The 20,989-nt window shown below is 38.2% G+C and overlaps 1 protein-coding gene across 1 annotated transcript in view; it reads left to right on the top strand.

Annotated features, from left to right (window-relative positions):
- The first annotated feature begins 12,642 nt into the window (after nt 1–12,642).
- The window catches only part of cacna1ba (calcium channel, voltage-dependent, N type, alpha 1B subunit, a), a 162,922-nt gene continuing 154,575 nt past the window's right edge, over nt 12,643–20,989 (top strand). Inside the window, exons 1-2 of the mRNA XM_084729269.1 lie at nt 12,643–12,789; nt 14,999–15,186. Of these exons, the coding sequence (XP_084585395.1) occupies nt 12,663–12,789; nt 14,999–15,186 (315 nt within the window). The 5' untranslated portion in view covers nt 12,643–12,662. The remainder of the gene's footprint in view (nt 12,790–14,998; nt 15,187–20,989) is intronic.

Genomic DNA, 20,989 nt, shown 5'->3' with positions numbered 1-20,989 from the left:
TTTGTAATTGTACAACACAGTGCCTTTTGAGTTCACAGAAAGCAACACACTCAGGCAGTAACTGGAAAATGTATAATTCATCGACTTATTTAAAGTTAATAAATTACAAAGCAGTGCTTGTGACACTTCTTTCTCTCTCTGGTATTACATTAAAGGTTGCCTTCGACCGTCTGCTGCCTCTGTCTCTCTTTTATCATTTGTGTGTGATTGCAGAGCTCGCACTGAGTAAGTGACCTCAGATTTGTGTTGTCGATGTTGATGACCATCCTCCCTCCTCTCCAGTCTGACCTGGATGATGGATTGGGACAAGAGCTGTTCTTCAGGGCTGAGGGAGGACTGAGAGCTGAGTTATGCCTGGAGCTCTAAGCTTTGCCGTGCAGGTGGAGGAAGAGCTGCAATATGATGACATACAACATGAGGGATTTTGCTCTGTCATTTATACTGAGGTTCTGTCCATTTCCTGGTTGCATTAAGGTCATTGTGGGTAATGTTGCAAATTATTGAGCAGCACTGCTTTCTGGCAATACTGGATTTATAGGCTTGAGTGCAGCAGTCCAAATAATGATTTAAGGATTTATAGGATTTTCACATTAATGTCTGTGTAGATTTATGAGATGAAGATGAGATGACTTTTTGTCAGTGGTTATTTTAACTATAACTGTTTCAACTGGATTCTCAGACAATTTGAGTGATGGGGGTTTAACTTTTTAGTTTTCCTTTTAATTAAAAAAATGTCTAAATTCCCTGATTCCTCTTATGATAGTAAATAGTATATCTTTGCGTTTTGAACATAATGACGTGTTGAGGCTTTGGAAAACAGTGATCAGTATTTTTCACCATTTTCTGACATTTTATGGACCAAACCACTAATCGATTAATAATCGATTAATCGAGAAAATAACGGACAGATTAATCACACAGTGGTCACACAGTATCCACAGTACCTCCTATGGACAGGAACACCCTACAATAAAAACACTAGGGCTGCACAATTAATCCAAACTTTATCAAAATTGCAATACAGCTTTCTGCAGGTTTCAAATGGCAGCAGGTGCAATATTTGTTGAAGGCAAAATGTTTTTCACAAAACTTTTAAATGAATGAATGTTGTGAGGCAGACACGTCCTGTCCTACAAATTAGATCCTACAGACTTAGAAAAACATTTTTGTCACTATCATGACAGTGACCAAATCAGTCCATATTGATAATAAGTGATCATGTAGGTTGTGACTGACTACATATGGTGTACTCCAAGGGATGTAAATATCTAAGGTGATAAAATGAGTAGAAATCACAATATTTTTGACCAATAATCTTCATACTGTGATAATATTGTGTGGATGACTATATTTCACAAGCTATTAATACAGTGAGATTTATTGATCAATAAGAGAGAGGAAGTAAAGGCAAATAATAGAACAACTAGAACAATCTGGTAAGTTTAGAAAAGATGATCAAACTTTAAAACCAGGAAAAGACAACACTTGTGATATATCACAATATAATGATATCCAAAATGCTTCTTTATTTAGGATGTTTTAATCCAATGAAATGCATCTATTTTATCTGATTTTATTGATAGAAACCCTTTTATGGCTTTTTTAAAAGTAGTCTTTCCTCCAGGCAGCCTCTAGACTCCAGTCCTGTCAGTAGACTATAAAAAGCAGACAGTGAAAATATAGTATCGCCTTGACAAAACCATAAAAGATATGAAAGTTTAACATTTCTGCAGGTTTTCATAGTATAGTCAAATTAATGAATCCAATAGCTGGCTGGAAGGCAGGAGATCAGACTAGAAACTGAGGATATGGTTTCTGAAATGCTCAGCAGGAGTGCAAAGTGGTGCTCCATGTAAATTTCCTAAACATTATGTCTTCAAATTAGAATAAACCCTGTTTCTCTGTCTCCCTCCCCCTCACAGTTGTGGATGAACATATTGGAGGTTTTTCCATCAGTCTTTCACTCCAGCTAACACTTGTGTTAAATCTTTCTTTCACTCCTACTGTTTTGTCATATAAAGCTAATGTGGCCCTCTTGTATTTTTAGTGGGCAGCAGGCTGGCAGCAGTCTACTACACCTACAACTACATCTTACAGTAGGTTGCTTCTATCTATTTAATCTCATCTTTACATGGAGCCTAATGGAGCGGGTGTAGCTTCAAATTGAGAATAATAATGATAATCTTGATTTATAGAGTTGCACGTTACATTACAAAGTGCTTCACAAGGGCAGCAGAATAAAACAGACAGCTTAAAGAGTCAGCAGATTTTAAAAAACAATTTGGTGTATGAAAAAACAATACACTGCAAAAGGAAAGAATAGGAAAATGAAAACATTTTATCAACAGTTGGCCTGTAGATATCACCCCCTACAGTTTGGCACGTATTTGATCCGCAGTCTACATGTAAACATCATCATGTGAAACACAGTTTTACTATGGCTGTTACTTATTAAAGTAATAATACCCGAAATCCTGATGCAGAGTTGCAGTGAAAACACAAGACAGATGTGTATTCTGTTTTATTCTGCAGCATATCTCTGTGAGGCAGGAGGGAAGAGCGACTGATTTAAAAGCCGTCCCATCATCACGTCGTGTGAAATCCCAACCATGACTTCGTCATAGAAACAGATCACTTTGGAGACAGCTGCTGTTTTACCAACTACGCAACACATCGCTGCTCACTGGTGCAAATCTGTCTCTGTCCATCTGTGACACAGTGTGTTTGTGTTGATTGGCTATTACTTGTGACTTCTAACCAATCAGATAATGCTGTTGGCAGAACACTGAGCCACTACTACTGAGTGTAGTAGTGTATTATACTATATATTGTATAATACCGTATAATTATTTATTATATGTAGTATGGTGCATGGTATAATATACTTTTTATTATTATTAGCATTATTATTATTCAAAATATGATCCGATCTGTGACTCAAAATCATGATATGATCTGAACCAAGACTTTTGTGGTCTGTTGCACCGCCAGGTAAAACTCAGGTAAAATCGGGAAGGGCTCTCTGATAAAAGTATGTTTTAAGAGGGGATTTAAAAAAGATCACTGACTTGGCTGACCTGATTTCCTCAGGCAAATTGTTGTACAGCCTCGGGGGCACTGACCTGCAAATACCCTGTTCTGTTTTGTTTTTAGCCGGGCCTGTGGAACAGACTAAAGACCTCTGACTGAGGATCTCAAGGTACGTCCTGGTCAGTGATATATGAGGGAGCGAGGCCATGAGGAGCGTTAAAAGTCATCAGTAAAATCCTCAGATCTATGAGAAATAGTAATCAGTATAATTAGATTAATACAGCAAGTTTATATTATACACATTGTTTGTTGGCTTAAATCAACCCGCTCTCTTCAATCTCCTTACAAAATACACAACTTTATATTTTCAAACAGCATGCAGTGGATATGCCCAAGTCCAATTTTGTGTGCAGGAGATGTGCCAGTCCTTCATGATAGTGAAGTTTCATATCAGTCGATATCGATAATTATTGATCGTGTAAGTTGTGACTGATACTCCAAAGGGTGGAAGTGGAGATAAAATAAGTTTGTTGTATTATATTGCAACAACATTACAGGGATGACTATTGGTGCTTTCACAAAATGTGAGATTTTTTTTTATAAATAATCATCAGTAATGTGGATATAATGCCTGAGTGAGAAAAGGCAAATATGAGATCAGCTGGAACAGTCTGGTAAATTCTCAAAATGACATCACTTAACTGTAATGTAGCCTTCAAAACCAGGAAAAGACAACACTTCTGACATATCACAATATCATGATATCACAATATCTAGTGTCATATCACAATACAATATAATATCATTATATTGCCCAGCCCTAATTGTCATTTTTGATTTTGTCCATATTGCCCAGCTCTCTTAAGTTGCATATGTGATGCAAGGTATGTCCATTACTTATGGTCGATGTTAAAACAAGTCTACTTTGACTTTTGGTTTCACATGGGACACAAACACCAGTGTCCTGAGTGTAACTCAGTTTGTTTGTTTTGTCCATCAAGCCCAGCCTCCACCCTATAAGCAGACTTTCTTGCACTTTATACTACATCACCTGACATTTTTTATGCATGGTATTTGGATGCATCTGCACTCCTGAGAAGTTTTTTGGAGGGACTGGCAGATCAAATTAGACTGAACACCGTTCGAAAGTATAAAGTCGTGGTATTTATTTGTATGCACTGGGCTGTACAAGTAGCTGTGCACGAGCCCAGCAGTTGCTCTCTCTCTTTCCAGCTTGCTTCCATCCACCTCAGTGGCAGGTCTACAGTTGTGCCACCAGTAGAACCAATATAGGGGGCGCTGTCTTACAGTGTCATTATTATTCTAATTTGATGATGTTTTAAAACATCACTTCACAACCTTTGAGTAGCAAAATAGTCTGACTAGCCAAGCAAATAGTGGTGATCAGTTTGCTTTATTTCCATGTGTAGGATTTTTTTGTCTCATTTTTTTGCATGTGGTCCCCTCTGCTCCTGAATTATCTCAGTAAGAAGATGAGCAGTATTCCCCACACAGCCTTCTTCAGGAGCTGTAAACAAACAGCTTTTACTAATTGATAATGGAGCTAATTTGTTTGACTCAAACATTTCTTTCATGTCATCTAAGTGTATGCAAGCAGAATGTATTATCAGTCTGCCCCCAGGCTAATAAATAGTTTTGTTGATGAATTTATAAAGGCATATGCTATCCATGTAATCTTTCATAAATCTGTCTACAGCTATCTGTCAATCATGTTTTCAAATTATTTTATAGTCTAATCTGTATTTTCTGCATCCTATACATCTAAAGTGTGTTCAATTCTCTGTGGAACCAAGCAGTTAACAGCAATGTGTTACCTGCTTCTCCTCTCCCATCAGAGGGTAGTAAAATAATCTGTGCTTGTATAATGAATTATGTAAGATAATTGGCAATATTATTATGTATGTCATTCCTTGCTTGCTGTCAGTTGAGACAAACCTGGATTTACCTCGCTGTCTGTTGTAATCATAATACTATCAGTGTCTGTCTTCACATGCAGTCAGGAGAGATGATAATATTGATATGAGGCTAATATCTCTGCAGTACGTCTACTTCCACTCTTTGTTAATTTAGTGTTTAAAAAAATGTGATCCTGGTAATGGAGATAATTTCTTTAATATTTTTGTAACGCTTGAGAAAATTCAGTGAAAGTGCTGCCAGTCATTGTCAAGTAGGAGGCTTTCTTTTCTGTCATTTTGGATCAAAACTCTTGTCTTCACATTGTTTCTGTCTGTCCGGCACATCAGTAGCTGAAGGGCTTTTTTTTTTTTAAGCGCAGATAAACACGTGGCTGCTGTGGAGGGGAAAGACAGTCTGGGGAGATCATTTGCTCCACAGATGTAGCGGGTGATTTATTTTTCACACGGCCAGATATTACCTGCATGTATATTGCATGTGCACAGGCTATTCCCTCTGCTCAGTCCGGCTCTCTTGCTTCTCCAATTAGCAGTGATCCAGCAGGGAGGGTGTTAAGTCTGGATTAAGCAGTGAGACAGAGAAGGCTTTCTTATTTTACTTTCAATGGAGTTATTACGTCCTTCACTTGGTGCTATTTGCAAACAAGCAGATGCGTTTTCACATTTTGCACAGTCTCTATTCCAGTTATTGTATATTGGACATTGTATATAACATGTATTTTGATACTGTATATTGTAATTGTACATAGTGTTTCTTTGTGACTTATTTATGTTCTTTCTCTTCCCCCTCCTGATATCTTTATTCATATCTCTTGTGTTTCTATGTTTTATATTGGTATTTTTTTATACTGCTAAATACATTTTGGAAGAAACATTATTTCAGCTGTATTACATACACTGGCAACATTTGTACGCATACTAATTTCCTCCACCCACCCACTCCCCACTATATCCATCCTCCCTGTCTTCTCCCCTGTTTTCTCTTACTTTTTTTCTTCTTCATCACCCCTCCCTTCCCTCTTCTGTGTCATCTTCTTTGGTGCCTCGTCTGTCTCCTCCATTCCTGCTTTCTCTCCATCTTTTTTTGTCTGTTTTTCTTTTAAATATATGATGGTCACTCCATCATCTCTCTGTTGCAGCAGTTTTTGGGTCAATACCATTTACTGCACAGATTTGTGCAAATTTTTACCACTCGTGAATGAATAAAAACAGGACACAAAAAGCCTTGAGGAACGCCACAGAAAAAAAAAAAAATCATTCTGTGATTTGGTATCAAAAACTTTTCTTTGAAGATTTCTGTAAGAACTGCATCTTTTCTGTGAGGAAAACTGTAAATCTTCTGAGTGCCTCAAGACTCTAGTTTGTAGTTGTGGGGTTCCATGAGGCTGTGATTAGAGCTGCAACAATTAATCAATTAATTCATTAATCAATTATTAAATTAAATACCAACAATTTTGATAATTGATTGATGGGTTTGGGTCATTTTTGTTTGAGAAAAAATCTCTGATTTCAGCTTTTTAAATGTGAATATTTTCTGATTTCTTTACTTCCCCCTGCCAATAAGCAAAATATTTTGGGCTGTGGACAAAACAAGACATTTGAGGACATCATCCTGGCCTTTGAAAATAAACACTGATCAGGTCACCACTTTCTGTAATTATTTGGACCAAATAACTAATCAATTAATCAAGAAAATAATCGACAGATTAATCGAGAATGAAAATAACTTAGTTACAGCCCTAGCTGTAGAGGTCACAATAATTCAATTCCAATACTGTTATCCAGGAATATTCAAATAGAACAGGTGGAAATACTCAATTCATACTGCATGTTTTTTAAAAAAGCTTTATTGGATTAGCATAAAGTGTGCAGGTGTGTAACGGGTAACTCTTACACCCATAGATCTCATTTTCATTATGTTCATGTCAGATGTCAAGGAACCCCTTTGAAAACACTGCCATTGCCAAAATTTAGCTGAACGTTGGAACATTATTAAGCCAACTTCCTTAGAGGACAGCATGGTGGTTGGTACCAACAGCTGCCTTAGGCCTTCTAGCTAAACATGATATCAGTATCTTCACTCTGGCTTTAAAACTGAGCCTGCTACAGACAGTGATGTCAGTGGAGGACAGAGGCGTCCCTGTGGTGTTCATTAATGCAGTAGATAGAGCTGTGAGAGGCTTTGGGGCCCTGTGCACAGTGCGTGATGCTCTTCATATTTATTGCACAGACATGAGAGTGGTATGGATATTCTCATCTAACTCTCAGCAAGAAAGCAACCACACACAGCCACCTACCTGAACTCCCGTTTTCAGGTATACAAGTTTGCTCCTGTGTGCTCCCTCAGTGGTAGAATGAGTTACTGTACCCACCTGCAGCCTGTGTTATTCTCAAGGCTTCTCCTTGATCTACTGTGGCTTGGATTGAACCTCTTTTATAAGTCACTTTGGACAAAAGCATCTGCCCAATGAATAAATAAATGTCAATGTCACAGGCTGCTTTACCTTACACATTCCTGCTCCTATAGGAAATGAGAACGCTAGTAAAAGAAAACCCCTCTGCTTTTTCCCACTGTCACTGCTGTAAAGAGTGAAGTGCAGGCAGATGGTATGGAGAGGGAGGAATGGTGCATTTTGGTCAGAATTGTCTTGAGTGTGCAGGAACCCCTCTGGGGGAAACAGACAGAAAGAGTTATTGCTGTGTAGCAACTCAGCCAGGAAGAGTCCTGTCAGGCTTATGAAGAACTTCTGCTGTGAATGATTAACATTTACATTTAGAACTGCTGCTCCTCGCTGCTGTACACCACTCTGCATACCAACACACTGGGATCATTGCTATTCTACATGTCATTCCTCCTGACTGATGCACTCGCTGCATTGGATTGACTGTACCAGTGAGGCCCTGACATGACTGAATTAGCACTGCATGCTCTGAATACATCACAACATGTTGTGTCATATGATCATAGTGCTCTGTTTACATGGGATTACATGACAGCATGTCAAAGCAGACTGTATTCATATTTAGAGTATCCCACGATATATGTAAACCTAACAACAAACATTTTACTTCTGATGACATTATTCATTATTTATAATCTTATTATGATTAGTAAACAGTAAATTGTGTTAAATGTGTTTCATGTAAAAAAAAAAACCTCTCCTATAAGCGTAGAATTATCTTTAGTCAAACTACAGTTGTACTAGTGATAGATTAGTAATACTATAAGAACCAATTGTAACTTAAGCTGTGGTAATACTTGAGTTCTTGTAATATGTGCCTGTAATAACAGTTAGCTAATAGGTAATAAGGCCCTTATAAGATTCTTATAACCGTTAATATATGTTAATAAAAATAAAATAGGAATTTATTAATAGATTATAAGATTTTATAAGCACTTAACTGTTAATAAACAGCTTAAGAATGATATTAAAAGCTTTATAATAGAATTACAAACATATTTATTGAGCTTAACTAACTTACCTATTTGTACCCATTTGTTGTTGCTATACTAAGATTTCTACATGCTTTATTATGCATTTATTAGCAGCTGACTATGCACTTACTAAAAGTTAAGTATGCATTTTTGTGGGTACCTGATCAGTCATGAACAGTGCTTATTGAGGAAAATTTATACTTTAATTACTGTTAATAATGGCATTGTTAACTGCTAACAAATGTATAAGAAAACTGATAACTCAGTTCAACTCAATAAATATGTTTGTAGCGCTATCATAAACAATTACACAAAACTCATTGGGCTTTTATTAACATTGTTGAACAGCCTATAAACTGTGAACAAGATTCCTATAAGTGCTTATAAATGTCTTATCTAATAAACAACAAGTTTATTGGGCTATTATTAACACTTATATAGTCTTATTAACACATATTAATGTTAAGCATTTGATCTAGTATTGCATTTTCATAAAGTTGTAAGACATAAAAGAGACAGATTTAAAAAAGAACGGTCAAAAGCAAAAGAGCCCAAAAGCAAAGGGCTCTCCTACACCACTCCTACACTTCCCATAATGCAACTGGATGGCTTCTTTCATCGGACTGCCTCTGTATAATACAGATATTCTCAATTCTTTTCAGCCTACAAGATATACCAGGAGACACCCTCATGTGTGTCCCATGGAATGATTTTAAGTTTTTTTAGTGCAGTTTTTACACTTTTTATAACATAGTCTTAGTTATGAGAAAGAACAACCCCACAGGAATGTATTAGAAAGATATTAGGCATGTATTAAAATATGTGCACCATCTGAAGACAGAATACCCATAAAACATTGCAGCTGACATCAGTTAGCTGCAAGTATCACTGAGCCTAAATAGCAAATATATCAAAGCCAGATCCAGAGAAAAGAGCTAACAGGCACACACATCAAGAGAAAGTGTTTCACTCTTAGTTCCTACGTTCTAAATAAAACACAATTCAGCAGACTTCATCACCTCAATGACAAGACACTGCAGGCATATGAGACCCGTTCAGTTCAGTAAAGCAACGCTGGAGATGCTTGTCATTGTATTTCCTTACTTTTGTTTATTGTTGTTCATTTACTTCATTTGTTGCTGATGCTGGGCACTTTAAAACTCAGTCCATCTTCCTGACTGCCAGTCTCTGACTAACTGCACTGTTGATTCTAAGAGCCATAGTTATATTTTCATTAGAGTAGAAAATAATGTCATGACAATCTAAATGAATGAATCTGAAAACTTTTCATGGACCCCTGGCAGAGTGCCACAGACCCTGCTTTGAGAATCACTAGTCTGGTACACATCGTGTCTTCCCACCTCTGTCCCCGCATTTGGTAACACCGGCTCTCTGTTAAAAAAATTTAGTCCTATCCTGAAATACACCTGATGACATCACTGTAACATCATCAAGTGTTATTTCCTCAGATTTAACAAAAGTCCTTCAGAGCCACAAAGAACATTTTCTGACTGTCTTTACAGGCTGAGTGACACTCATGATTGACTTGTTGTGTTCCCTAATGATCAGTGCATCCCGTTATAATTTTGTCCGCCAAAATCATCATCTACAAACAGAATGCAGATTTACAGAGACTTTTTGTTCGTTTTTGTCTCCAAGAGGTGCTGTCTCTTTTCTAATACTTTGTTTCAAAGCTTTGCATATAAGTTTTGACTATATGCAGAAACTGAAAATTAATTTTATTTAGTTCATGATGGTAACTATCTGTTTCCATGATGTTTACACTGATGTATTGTGCACTTAAATGTTTGCCAACGGAAATGAAGTTGTTGAAGTTGAAAGTGTGCTTTATGGTTTTTTTTTTTACTTAATGTTAAAATGGCTAAAGTTTTTGAAAAGCTTCAGGATTTCAGTTAATAATTTGTGTGTGGGCGTTCATCAACATGCTGCATCATCAAACACAGTTCCAGTTCACACCTCACCACCTGTGGCAATGTACTTACTATAATGCAGATATACTTCATTACTGTTCAATCTGGATGTTTTTTGAAGTTCTTTTTCAATAATTATGTTCTCAGTGATATTTGTAGATATTTGTAGAAGCTTTTAAACCTTTTAATGTTGCTGTGCACAGGCTGTGTAGTGAAAGCAGCATGTAAGCAGAGCTGCAGCAGCACGCCATCTGTGTCTACGCAGGATGTGTTCAGGAACAGTATTGAGTGTAGTTCACCCACATTTTGTCAGCATCGACTTGAAGTTTAAAAATACCATCACATAGCCCGTTTAGACAGCCGTATTGATTAAAATAGAAGTGTGTAAATGCCTTGTGTGTGGACTGTGACAAATGACATCTGTGTCATATAAAGCATCAGTCAACATGATGTAGCACCTATAAAAGCACCTGTAATAATGAGGCTGTGTTGTTGTTGTGTGTACAGGATCCTGGCCACTGTGGGGGCTGATTTTGATCTGAGAACACTGAGGGCGGTGAGAGTACTGCGGCCACTCAAACTGGTCTCTGGCATTCCAAGTAAGTTCACTTCACATTTGAACACATTTTTATCACAATTAGTGTAACTACTAGCTCTGATGATAATACAGAACCATCAAAGAAACTGAGTTAGAGTCAGGATTAGGGGTGTAAACCACAAGTTTCATCATGATACAATATTATATTGGTTCTTTGGACAATTTTACAATATTTGCTGATGTCACAAATTCTGCCACAATGCGATTTCAATTTCATTCAATTCAGGGGTAGGCGACTGATATCAGAGGATATCATATGGCCATTTAACACAGTCAGTTACATTTATGTCAACTCATAAAAGACAACTAAGTTGTGACATGACAATTTTATGACTGAGCTCTTCCAGACATTTGTGACACAGACATGTCAGTGGAAATTCAAAATAAAGGCATATCTTACCGATGATGGTAGAGATTGATATTTTTACTTTGCATCACCTTGTAATCAGAACGTAGTTAGCCTGGCTTAGCATAAAAACTGGAAAGTGTCTAATTAACACGTTGTATCTCATTTGTTTAATCAGCACATAAGCAGAAAAATGAAAGCATCTATTTCTGGTTTTAGAGGGGTTATGTGCTGGAGTTAATTCTTGTCAAACAACATCTTGGTTTGTCATCACAGTGAGGTTCACAGGTTTGATCGTTGTGTCTGTTCAGAGGCCAAAACCACACTGCAGAAATACTGGGAGAACAGATGGATGTTCGTCCAGAAACAGCTCCTGTTTCCCGTACATTCCCCATACATTTCTCGTTTATTCGCAGCAGCCTGCCGCAATATTAACATCAGCCGTCACATATTGATTTTCTATCTTTGGAGCTGCATCCACCTCTGTCTTGGTTGTGTCTAGAGGGGAACCCCTGATTTGCAAAATTTTCACAAGATTTGTGCTTGTTGTTTCTGTTAGAATAATCACTCTTGCACGCTCTTTTGCAAGGAATGCCTTCTAGACCAGACCCTCTTTTTTCTCTCATTCTCACAAACACATGACAGCGGACATGTCTGTGAGCAGCGCGATGTCTCACACTCCACAGTGTTTCCCACGCAAAGACTAAATTTGGGCAGGCGCCCAAGTATATTTCAGATCTATTTTGGTATTATTATTATTGGTTTGACAGAATGACGACATTGATAAGTGAACATTCTCCCCACACCTTTCCTCACCTGTTCATTCTGTGAGAAGGGTCTGACAGTTACTGATCATCACACATGCTCTGCAGAGAAACACAGACAGAATCTCTTGTTTAATGTATGGATGATGGAATTGCGAATAAAAAAACATAAGTTGTGTTTTTTGGGCACCTTTATAAAACATCCAGCTATGAAGAAAGTCAACAGAGCAACACATACAGGAAGAGAGGAACAGAAAGAGGCAGGGCAAACTGTAACAGAGTTGTAAGTGTGTGACTTTGTTCAGAAAGAAGGTGAGCAGATTAAAGTAGTTTGTAACTAAACAGTAGAATAACGTTGATAATTAATTGGATATAGAATTATAAAATAAGAAATGACCTTACACTGTCATCACTGCCAGTGATCAGCCTGTGCTGGAGGAAAATATTGATTCTAAGATAGAAAACAGTCTGCCCCACGGTGCCTAGTACCAGAATGCATTGTGTGTAAAGAAATGTTGAAAGACAATACACAGACAGCAGAAAAAAATGAAATAGTCCTCTGTGTTTTCACACACACGTTTGTCTGGTCTGCGTCAGGTCTTCAGGTGGTCTTGAAGTCCATTATGAAAGCCATGGTACCTCTGCTGCAGATCGGCCTGCTGCTCTTCTTTGCCATCCTCATGTTCGCCATCATCGGCCTCGACTTCTACATGGGCAAGTTCCATCGCACCTGCTTCAGGATAGACACAGGTAAGCAAGAGGAGAATAGGGGATAAACAAGTTGTTGGTGTTAATTGAGGCACAAGTTCATAGAGTCTTAATCATCCAGGTGTCATGGCTGAGGACCATGGTTTGTATAGTGACATAAATCCTGATCCATTTCTGCTCCAGCTGTCAAAAACACGCCATGTCTAGGAACTTGTTGAGGTTTCTGAAGGGTGGAAGCTGGAATTGGTTTTGTATTTGTATTCTTCATTAGAAAGCTGTAAAAGTCATTTCATTTTCATGTATTTTAAAAAATAATCCAGACAAAAATTGGTATCTTATCCTGAAATGCAAAGTTAAGAGTGAGTGAATCACAGACCAGCATGAACAAACAAACAAACCTTTGTTTTCCACACTAAATCATCTTTGGCTGGCTTCTTTTGTTTTCAGTGATATTTCTCAGGTGCATCACACATTTTGAGTGCTGCTGTTAGATGGGAAATCTGTATTTGAATTTCCCATACACCAATCCAATTTCAAAGTCTTACATTGTTATTTTGAAATGTACAGCTTTATAGCTTTGCTTTTTAACTTTTTTAACTGCAGGGCACACAGTGCCAGTCTTCTGCTGGAGTCCAGCAGCATCCTGTAGACACGAACAGAATAAATCTGTTTCAGCTTAATATGATGACTTTGAAAACGCTGACTGACTCGCTTTCATGAATTTTGTTAGTTTATTATATAAAGAATTGTAAATAATCACTTCCATGAGGCTGTTCAGACAGACAGCGACAGATCAGTGATGTGAAGTCAACCATTGTACAGTCCAAAAGTCAAAATAAAAAAAAAGATCTATGTAATCATTTCCAAAATTCACAAGATTTTTTATCAAAATAATTATTCTGCTTCGGACCATATTTGCTGGTGTTTAATCTTTAAGAAACAACATTTTCACTAAGATTAAAAGAATTTGCTCTTGGCTTTTGCACATAATGTAAATGGAGGCACACACCTGGCAGGAGGTCTAACAGTCATCTAACAGCATCATAAATTACATTTATATAGCCACAATAACTATATACATTATAATTCGTCTCGGTACCACTGCAGATAAAGTTTCTTTTCATTTGAATTTAGATAAAGTCAGCCACTCAGACTACTGCTGCAAACGCAATTTTCTTACTGTACATCATTCAGTTCCCAGCCATATTACTTTAATCCTCATGCAATTCTTTTGAATAATAAAAAGCTTCAGGATAATATTTATAAACTTATGATATGGTAGCCTGATAATCATTATACTCTGCTCCCTCATCAAATATGTCTACGATACAGCACAGTAACAACAGTTGAATTCTGGCGCAGTAAACTGCTTCAGCTTCCACACTCACTGCTCCTCCTGGTGGATAGACGGGCCACTGCAACTGCTTTCTACAAATTTAACTTCAGGGCGTTCATGGATGACATATGTGCACACTCTGTGCATGATTGTGACGACATAGCAGGCTGATTTTAAAACAAAAATACTTATTTTAGATTATATTTCAGTATTCCCATTTGAATTTTGTAGCATTTTGATTGTAGTTTTTTTTTTAACAAATTTATTTCATTTTTAAAAAATATTCCTGACATTCCTTCATATACCACTAGAGGGAGCACACATACCACCAGTGGTATTCGTACCACAATTTGAGAATCTAGAGTCTAAAGGGAGCCTGTATGTCAATTCAACTCAATTATAAAGAAAACTTAATTGTCTGTCACAAGTGAGAGAAAATTCTCACAACATACATCCATGAGAAACTCACACAAAATTGAAGTTGCATTAAAACACAAAGAGTTCTTCAAATAAATAAGTAAGAGCAGATGTGCAAAAATGCATTAAAAAGAAGTAGTGACAGTCTATTTGGCCTGTTAGACTGATCTGGTTTAGACCGCACCCAAGCTACAACTGAAGGATGCCATTCACATAAAGATTGTGGACAGATTTTATGGAAGTTAAGCTCTGAATCCTTTATAATCACATAATAATCATAAGTTACTGTGGATAAAAACAGGAAATGAGGTCAAATGTTTAAACACTGCCATGCTGTATATCATTGTAGTTGAAGCCATACATTATACATAAGATAGCATGTCTGTGTCTTAGCATGAGAGATACTTTTACATAATACATCCCCAGCCTTCTCTATAAATACGTCAGCATGTTTGTGTATTTTTCCAGGCATGTGAATGTGTGTGTTTGTGGCTGCAGGCGAGCAGGCAGCAGAATTCCCCTGTGGCCTGGAGCCGCCGGCGAGGACCTGCGCCAACGGCACGGCCTGTAAAGAGTACTGGATTGGACCCAGCTTCGGCATCACGAACTTTGACAACATCCTCTTCGCTGTTCTCACCGTTTTCCAGTGCATCACCATGGAGGGATGGGTGGACATCCTCTACAACGTGAGTCCACTTACAGAAAACACATCTGGATCCTGTTTCTAAAGCAGCATGTCAGTCAGGGGCTGGGGTACCAGACGGATGACCTTTACTCTATTGTTGAGTTATAGAGGGAGGAACCTGTAACTTCAGTGTCTTACACACAGAGGTATATATGCGCAGCTTGGTTTCACAATCTCTGAATCACCACCCATGTCTCATATTTGTCACCAATTAAAAGAGTGTGGTGTTTGGTGCTCACCCATGACTGTTCCCCTGGTTGCAGAGACACTTGACCAATCAGAGCTAGAAAGCTATCATACGGGTTGTCGGCTGCTCCCTGTTTTAAAAATATTGTTTTAGCACTGGTACCTAATAAAACCCAGGCAATACCCAACATTACCACACAGCTCACAGGGCTGGCGGTTTGATTCCCAGCTCCTCCTGAGTCCTGTCCACATGTAGAAGTGTCCTTGAGCAAGAAACCGAACCCCAAATTGCTCCGAGTGGTCAGACTATACCTTGCGTGGTATCTTGGCGTGCTTGTGTGAATGGTCGAATGAGAAAATGTGAAGCATTTAACTCACAGAAATAACAACTCTTAAATCAACATGTTTCTGTTAGTCTCACATGGCTGGGTCTGTCTCCTCAGCACTGTGCTGGAGAAAGGTTTGGCTCCACACATTACCATTCTGCTGTGGGGGGGAAATAATGCTCTGGCTTGTTTGTATCTCCTTAAACCAGTCACAGTCATATTGGGCAGCACAAAGCTTGGGATGCAGTGACGGTGCTCCTGTTAAATAGAGTCAGGGAGAAACATTTGCATGTGAGGAAGAGACCCCTGGCATTAAAATGGCTAAATGCATGCAAATTTTAGGGGAACAGCTGCTAGCTTCTTTACATTCTTATCCAAGGTTAGGATAGCTTACCATTTTTATTGTGTAGGTTGTTAGTTTGTATGTTGTTGTTGTTGTTGTTTCCTTCGTGATGGGGATTTTGAAAGCAGTAGCACACAGTTAGCAGAAGAGAAAGAGAATGTCACTTGAAATAGCTGACAAATTGCAGGCTTATCCACAGATTCCACATCCAGTGAGTCAGACTTCTTCAAACATCATGAAGTTAACTGCCGCCAACAAACGCAGAAACACAGTGCTGAAGAAAGCTGAGCTGTCCTGCCTGCAGAGCCATGCTGGCATTTCCTACATGTACCAGGATGCATTGTGAGATTCTGATGCCCCAGTTACTATGGTTCATGAATTTAGCCTATAGCTATTAGTTTGTTTGCCAAAACATAGCTGCATAAGGTGACAAAAATAATCATCTAGCATGCCCAGTGACAACACAGAGAACAGAAATCCAACCTGAAATAGTCTGTAGTTCTTCCTTAACACTTATTACATCACTGTCAATAGACTACATTTACCATCAACACTGACTGGATATCTACATGAAAAGTGGTGAATTGTTGTGTACCTTGTTATGTAAAGATAATTGGTGAATGATGACAGTGGGACTACAGACAAATAAGAAATTATTAGCCCCCCTATGAAAACGTATTTGTTTATTTTTTAAGTATTTCCCAAATGCTGTTAAACAGAGCAAGGAATTTTTAACACGGCTTTTCCAAACATCCTAGTTTTATTTTGGATGCTTACATTATTTTACTTTGCACATAGAAACAAAATTATTTCACAAAAAACAAAAAGTACCAGGGTCAAAATTATTAGCCCCCCTGATGCTAATAGTCAGTTGTGTATCCTTTTTGCTGAATAACAGGCTGCAGTCGTTTGTTGTAGTTTTCAACAAGTCTCAGACACGTCTCCTGAGGAATCCCAGCCCGTTCTTCCTTGACAAATTTCCAGATTTGATGGTCTTCTGGCATGGACCTTGGTCTTCAGTTCACCCCACAGATTTTCAATGGGATTCGAGTTAGGGTTTTGTGCAGGTCAGTCAGTAACGTTCACTTTGGTCTTCTGGAGGAAGTTCTTCACCAGGAGCTCTGTATGTTTTGGGTCGTTGTCGTGTTGGAAGACAAAGCGACGACCCAGACCCAGTTTTATTGCTGACTGCTTGAGGTTTTCTATCAAAATCTTCACATATCCTTCTTTCTTCATGATTCCTTCCACCTTGACGAGATTCCCAGTTCCAGACACACTGAAGCATCCCCACAGCGTAATACTCCAACCACCATGTTTCACTGTGGGGACGGTGTTCTTTGGGTTATACGCCTCTCCCTTCTTTCTCTAAACATAAGCAACGTCTCTATGGCCAAAGAGCTCTGGTTTTATCTGACCAAAGGACACGCTTCCAGTATGCATCATTTTTCTCCAGGTTGTCCTTAGCATACTTCAGTCTGGCTCAAAGGTGTCTCTTCTGCAGAAGTGGAGTTTTTCTTCAACCTCACAGTTCATTCCTGTGCAGGGCTCTAGTGACTGTCTTCTTTGAGACTACAATTCCCAACTTGGCTAAGTCATTCACTAGTGTCTTGGCAGTTGTTCTGGGGTCTTTACACACATCTCTCGCTAATTTTCTTTCCAGAGTCTTTAAAATGTTTCACTTCCTCCTTCTGCCAGGCTTGTTCTGTACTGTGTGGCTCTCTTTGAATTTCTTCATGATACTTCTCACTCCAGTTCCTGACACTTGGAAACACTGTAATATCTTTGTATATCCTGCTCCTGCTTTGTGAGCATCAACCATTCTTTTTCTCAAGTCTAAACTGATTTCTTTTGTTTTTGTCATGATGTTTTCTCGAGTGACAGCTCAAACTCTTATGAAGTTTTTATAAATTGGACAATAACCCTCAGTTTTAGCTTGATTTTACAAGCATTGAGCATTACAAAGTTAAAGCACATCATTACACAACAGTGATTTGTGCTATGGCTCAATAAAAAGGTCAGTTCTTAAGAGGGGTAATTATATTGACCCTGGCAACTTTATTTTTTTCTGAAATAATTCTGTTACTGTGTGCAAATAGAAATAATTTATGCCTTCTAAAGACAACTAGTATGTTTAGAAATACTATGTTGAAAATTCCTTGCTCTGTTAAAAAAGCAGTTGGGAAAATTTTGGAAAAAAACTTTAAATTTCATAAGAGGGCTAATAATTTTGTCCTCAACTGTATGTCAAAAATCCTGAATATACCAGCAAGTGGCACAGAAAAAAAATCATATTTCGAATATTTTAATGATCAAACTGATAGTACTTTGAATAAAAGAATTAGTCTGTTTTTCAATTAATTGATGATGATCTTGTGATAATGGCAATACTATGACTTCTTGACTGATGACGTCAGACTGTTACACACACCAAAAACAAGTGTGGCTGAAAGCTAAGTGCTGTAGCATTGCTCCCAGCTCACAGTGGAGGAGTTTGTTCCAGAAAGGGGTGTGACTTTGAAGTGGTTTAGTTACAAAAGATCAGATGTAGAATAAACCACAGAAAGAAGTGCAATAAGACTGTAACAGCAAAAGGTTGCCATACAACAAACCAACAAAATAACTAATAGTGTCATGTGAGAACTACTGTCTGTTTGAAGTAGAATCTACCGGAAACTACTTAAGAATCATTGGGCCATGATTTTTGGAAAGAGACACTGTATTTTTTAGTGCCATTTAGTCCCATTGTACTGGAGAGAAGGCAGACATCTCTATGGCTGATATCTCTGTAGATTAGTCATCTTAGTGAAACAGTTGGTAAGGATGCATCATTCAGCACAAAGTGACAGAGAACTGTTACAGTAGAAGTTCCTTAATTTATAGTGACTGTAACTTTCTGTAAAATTCTGATCATATTTAGTGTACTGGTTAAAAACCAGTCTGTGGAAAGTATACTAAAGTAGTGTGAATATAGAGGTCTGTCCTGTGCGTGGTTGCTGAGACACTGTGCTTTTCCTCCTGACTGCTCCTCCCCCTCCCACCTTTCCTCGGGGGGATGATTAGAGGCAAGCATAAGAGCCTGCGGAGGATGACTCACACAGCCACAGCTCCCATTAGGACCACGGCACCAGCACCGCAGCCTCGCTGCTAGCATGAAACACATCACAGCTCTGTGCCATTTGCATGCAGTCAGGATCATGTCATGCCAAGGAAACAATTACGCAACAGGTTCAATTATTAAACAGCTGTAGTGGAAGAAGAATGTGTGTTTTTAGCAGCGTGAGTTTCTCCCAGTAGGGCTAAAGGGGGAAACAGAAACACAGAGTTAGAGAGGAGGAAGGTAGAAAGCGATCAATAGTAGTTTGGTTGCTGAGAGCAAGAAAAGGCGTGGTGGAAAGAGGATGCTGATGCTTCTTAGATGTCAAATAATTGTTTCCCCGCTGTAGCAGTTACACAACTATTGGACACAGGAACACTGACAGCAGGACAGGGCTACAAATGAACTTCTTTTTACCCTTTAGAGCAACAGTGAAAGCAGATTAAACATCTAAAGATTACATTTTTTTATCTATGTTCAAAATATAAAACACCACTTTTTATGGCAAGTGCCTGGTTGCATAAAACCACTTACTGAAATTAGTTGCATAAAATCATCCTCAGGATGTTGTAAGGGAAACCCCTTTAATCTTTAAGTGTTTGCCCTTTGCTACTTAAGTGTTCCCTTATGTGCTGCTAGACGTACCTTAGCAAACATTTTCCTCAGAGGATTTTAAGGGACCCATAATTGTACCTTGTAAGTGAAATTATTTGTGGAATGAGTGAATTTGTGGTGATTGAAGAGGAGGAGGAGATACCAAGACATGAGTTTTCAGGACACAGAAAGCCCACTGGACACTCTGAGACGTTCATACATTGACATTAGCTTTTATTGATTCCTGTCTTGCTGTCGCAGTAATATTTTTGTATTTCTTATTTAAATTAAATTAAAATTAATTCAGGTAATTTTGGAGAAGCCGGCTAACACAGGCTAAATAAAAAGTATGTTAGCTCAGCTAGCTAAGAACTGTCTGGCAAAATTAAAGAAAGATGTGAGTGAAATGTGAAATGATGTAAATGTGCTAACTGGAATACACATGTACTGTAACTGCTGTCTCAACACTGAGGGAAATATTTAGCTTAAAGGACAAAGTTTTAAAACTGAAGCTGGTTTATGCAACCAGGCACAGGACTTTTCAGACTTTCTCGACAATATTCAGTCAGTGTGCTGTATGCATTCTTTAATGGCATCATAATGTATTTTTACTAGTACTGGTGCCCTTTTCCCCAAAGCCTGGGATCTAGTATTAAAATGCATTTGCCACTAATGAGAGATGTCCTCAAATGAAGCAGGACTGGAATCTTTAAGATGTGACCCAGGTGTCAAGAATGCTTCCTCGTTTCCCTCAAACTGGCATCTCAGTATCCTCCTGCATAAGACATGAGAAAAAGAAAGAAAGAAAGAAAGAAAGAAAGAAAGAAAGAAAGAAAGAAAGAAAGAAAGAGGAAAACTTATTTTTTTTTTAGAGCAATTAGACTTTCTTTCCTCTAAACCACAATCTGAAGTGATATCAAACACTTAAGCCAGCAACATTTTATTCAGTTATTCATTTATTTATGAATTATTTGCCTCTCCATTTATTGATATTCTGTTTGAAAAATCATTGTGTAATATTTCATGGTGAAAATGGGCTTCATTATCTGTTAAGAGAGAAAAAAAAGAAATTAACTCCAGATGTATCAAACGTTCTTAACCACCCCAGTCTGCTCTTGCCCAGGTGAACTGAATGAAACTGGAGGGGCGTGGCCAGTTACTTGTTGTTAGCATAGAGCATGCCTCCAAAACACTACATTCATACTTGACTGTCCACTTCTAGCAGAAGACCCATGACCCTTTCCATACACATGAGCTAGAC

The sequence above is a fragment of the Lutjanus erythropterus genome, chromosome 10 (genome assembly GCF_056507025.1).
Source record: "Lutjanus erythropterus isolate fLutEry1 chromosome 10, fLutEry1.hap2, whole genome shotgun sequence".
In the NCBI taxonomy this organism is placed as follows: domain Eukaryota; kingdom Metazoa; phylum Chordata; class Actinopteri; order Lutjaniformes; family Lutjanidae; genus Lutjanus; species Lutjanus erythropterus.
Note: the sequence above shows the minus strand (reverse complement) of the source record. Positions and strands in the feature narration are given on the sequence as shown.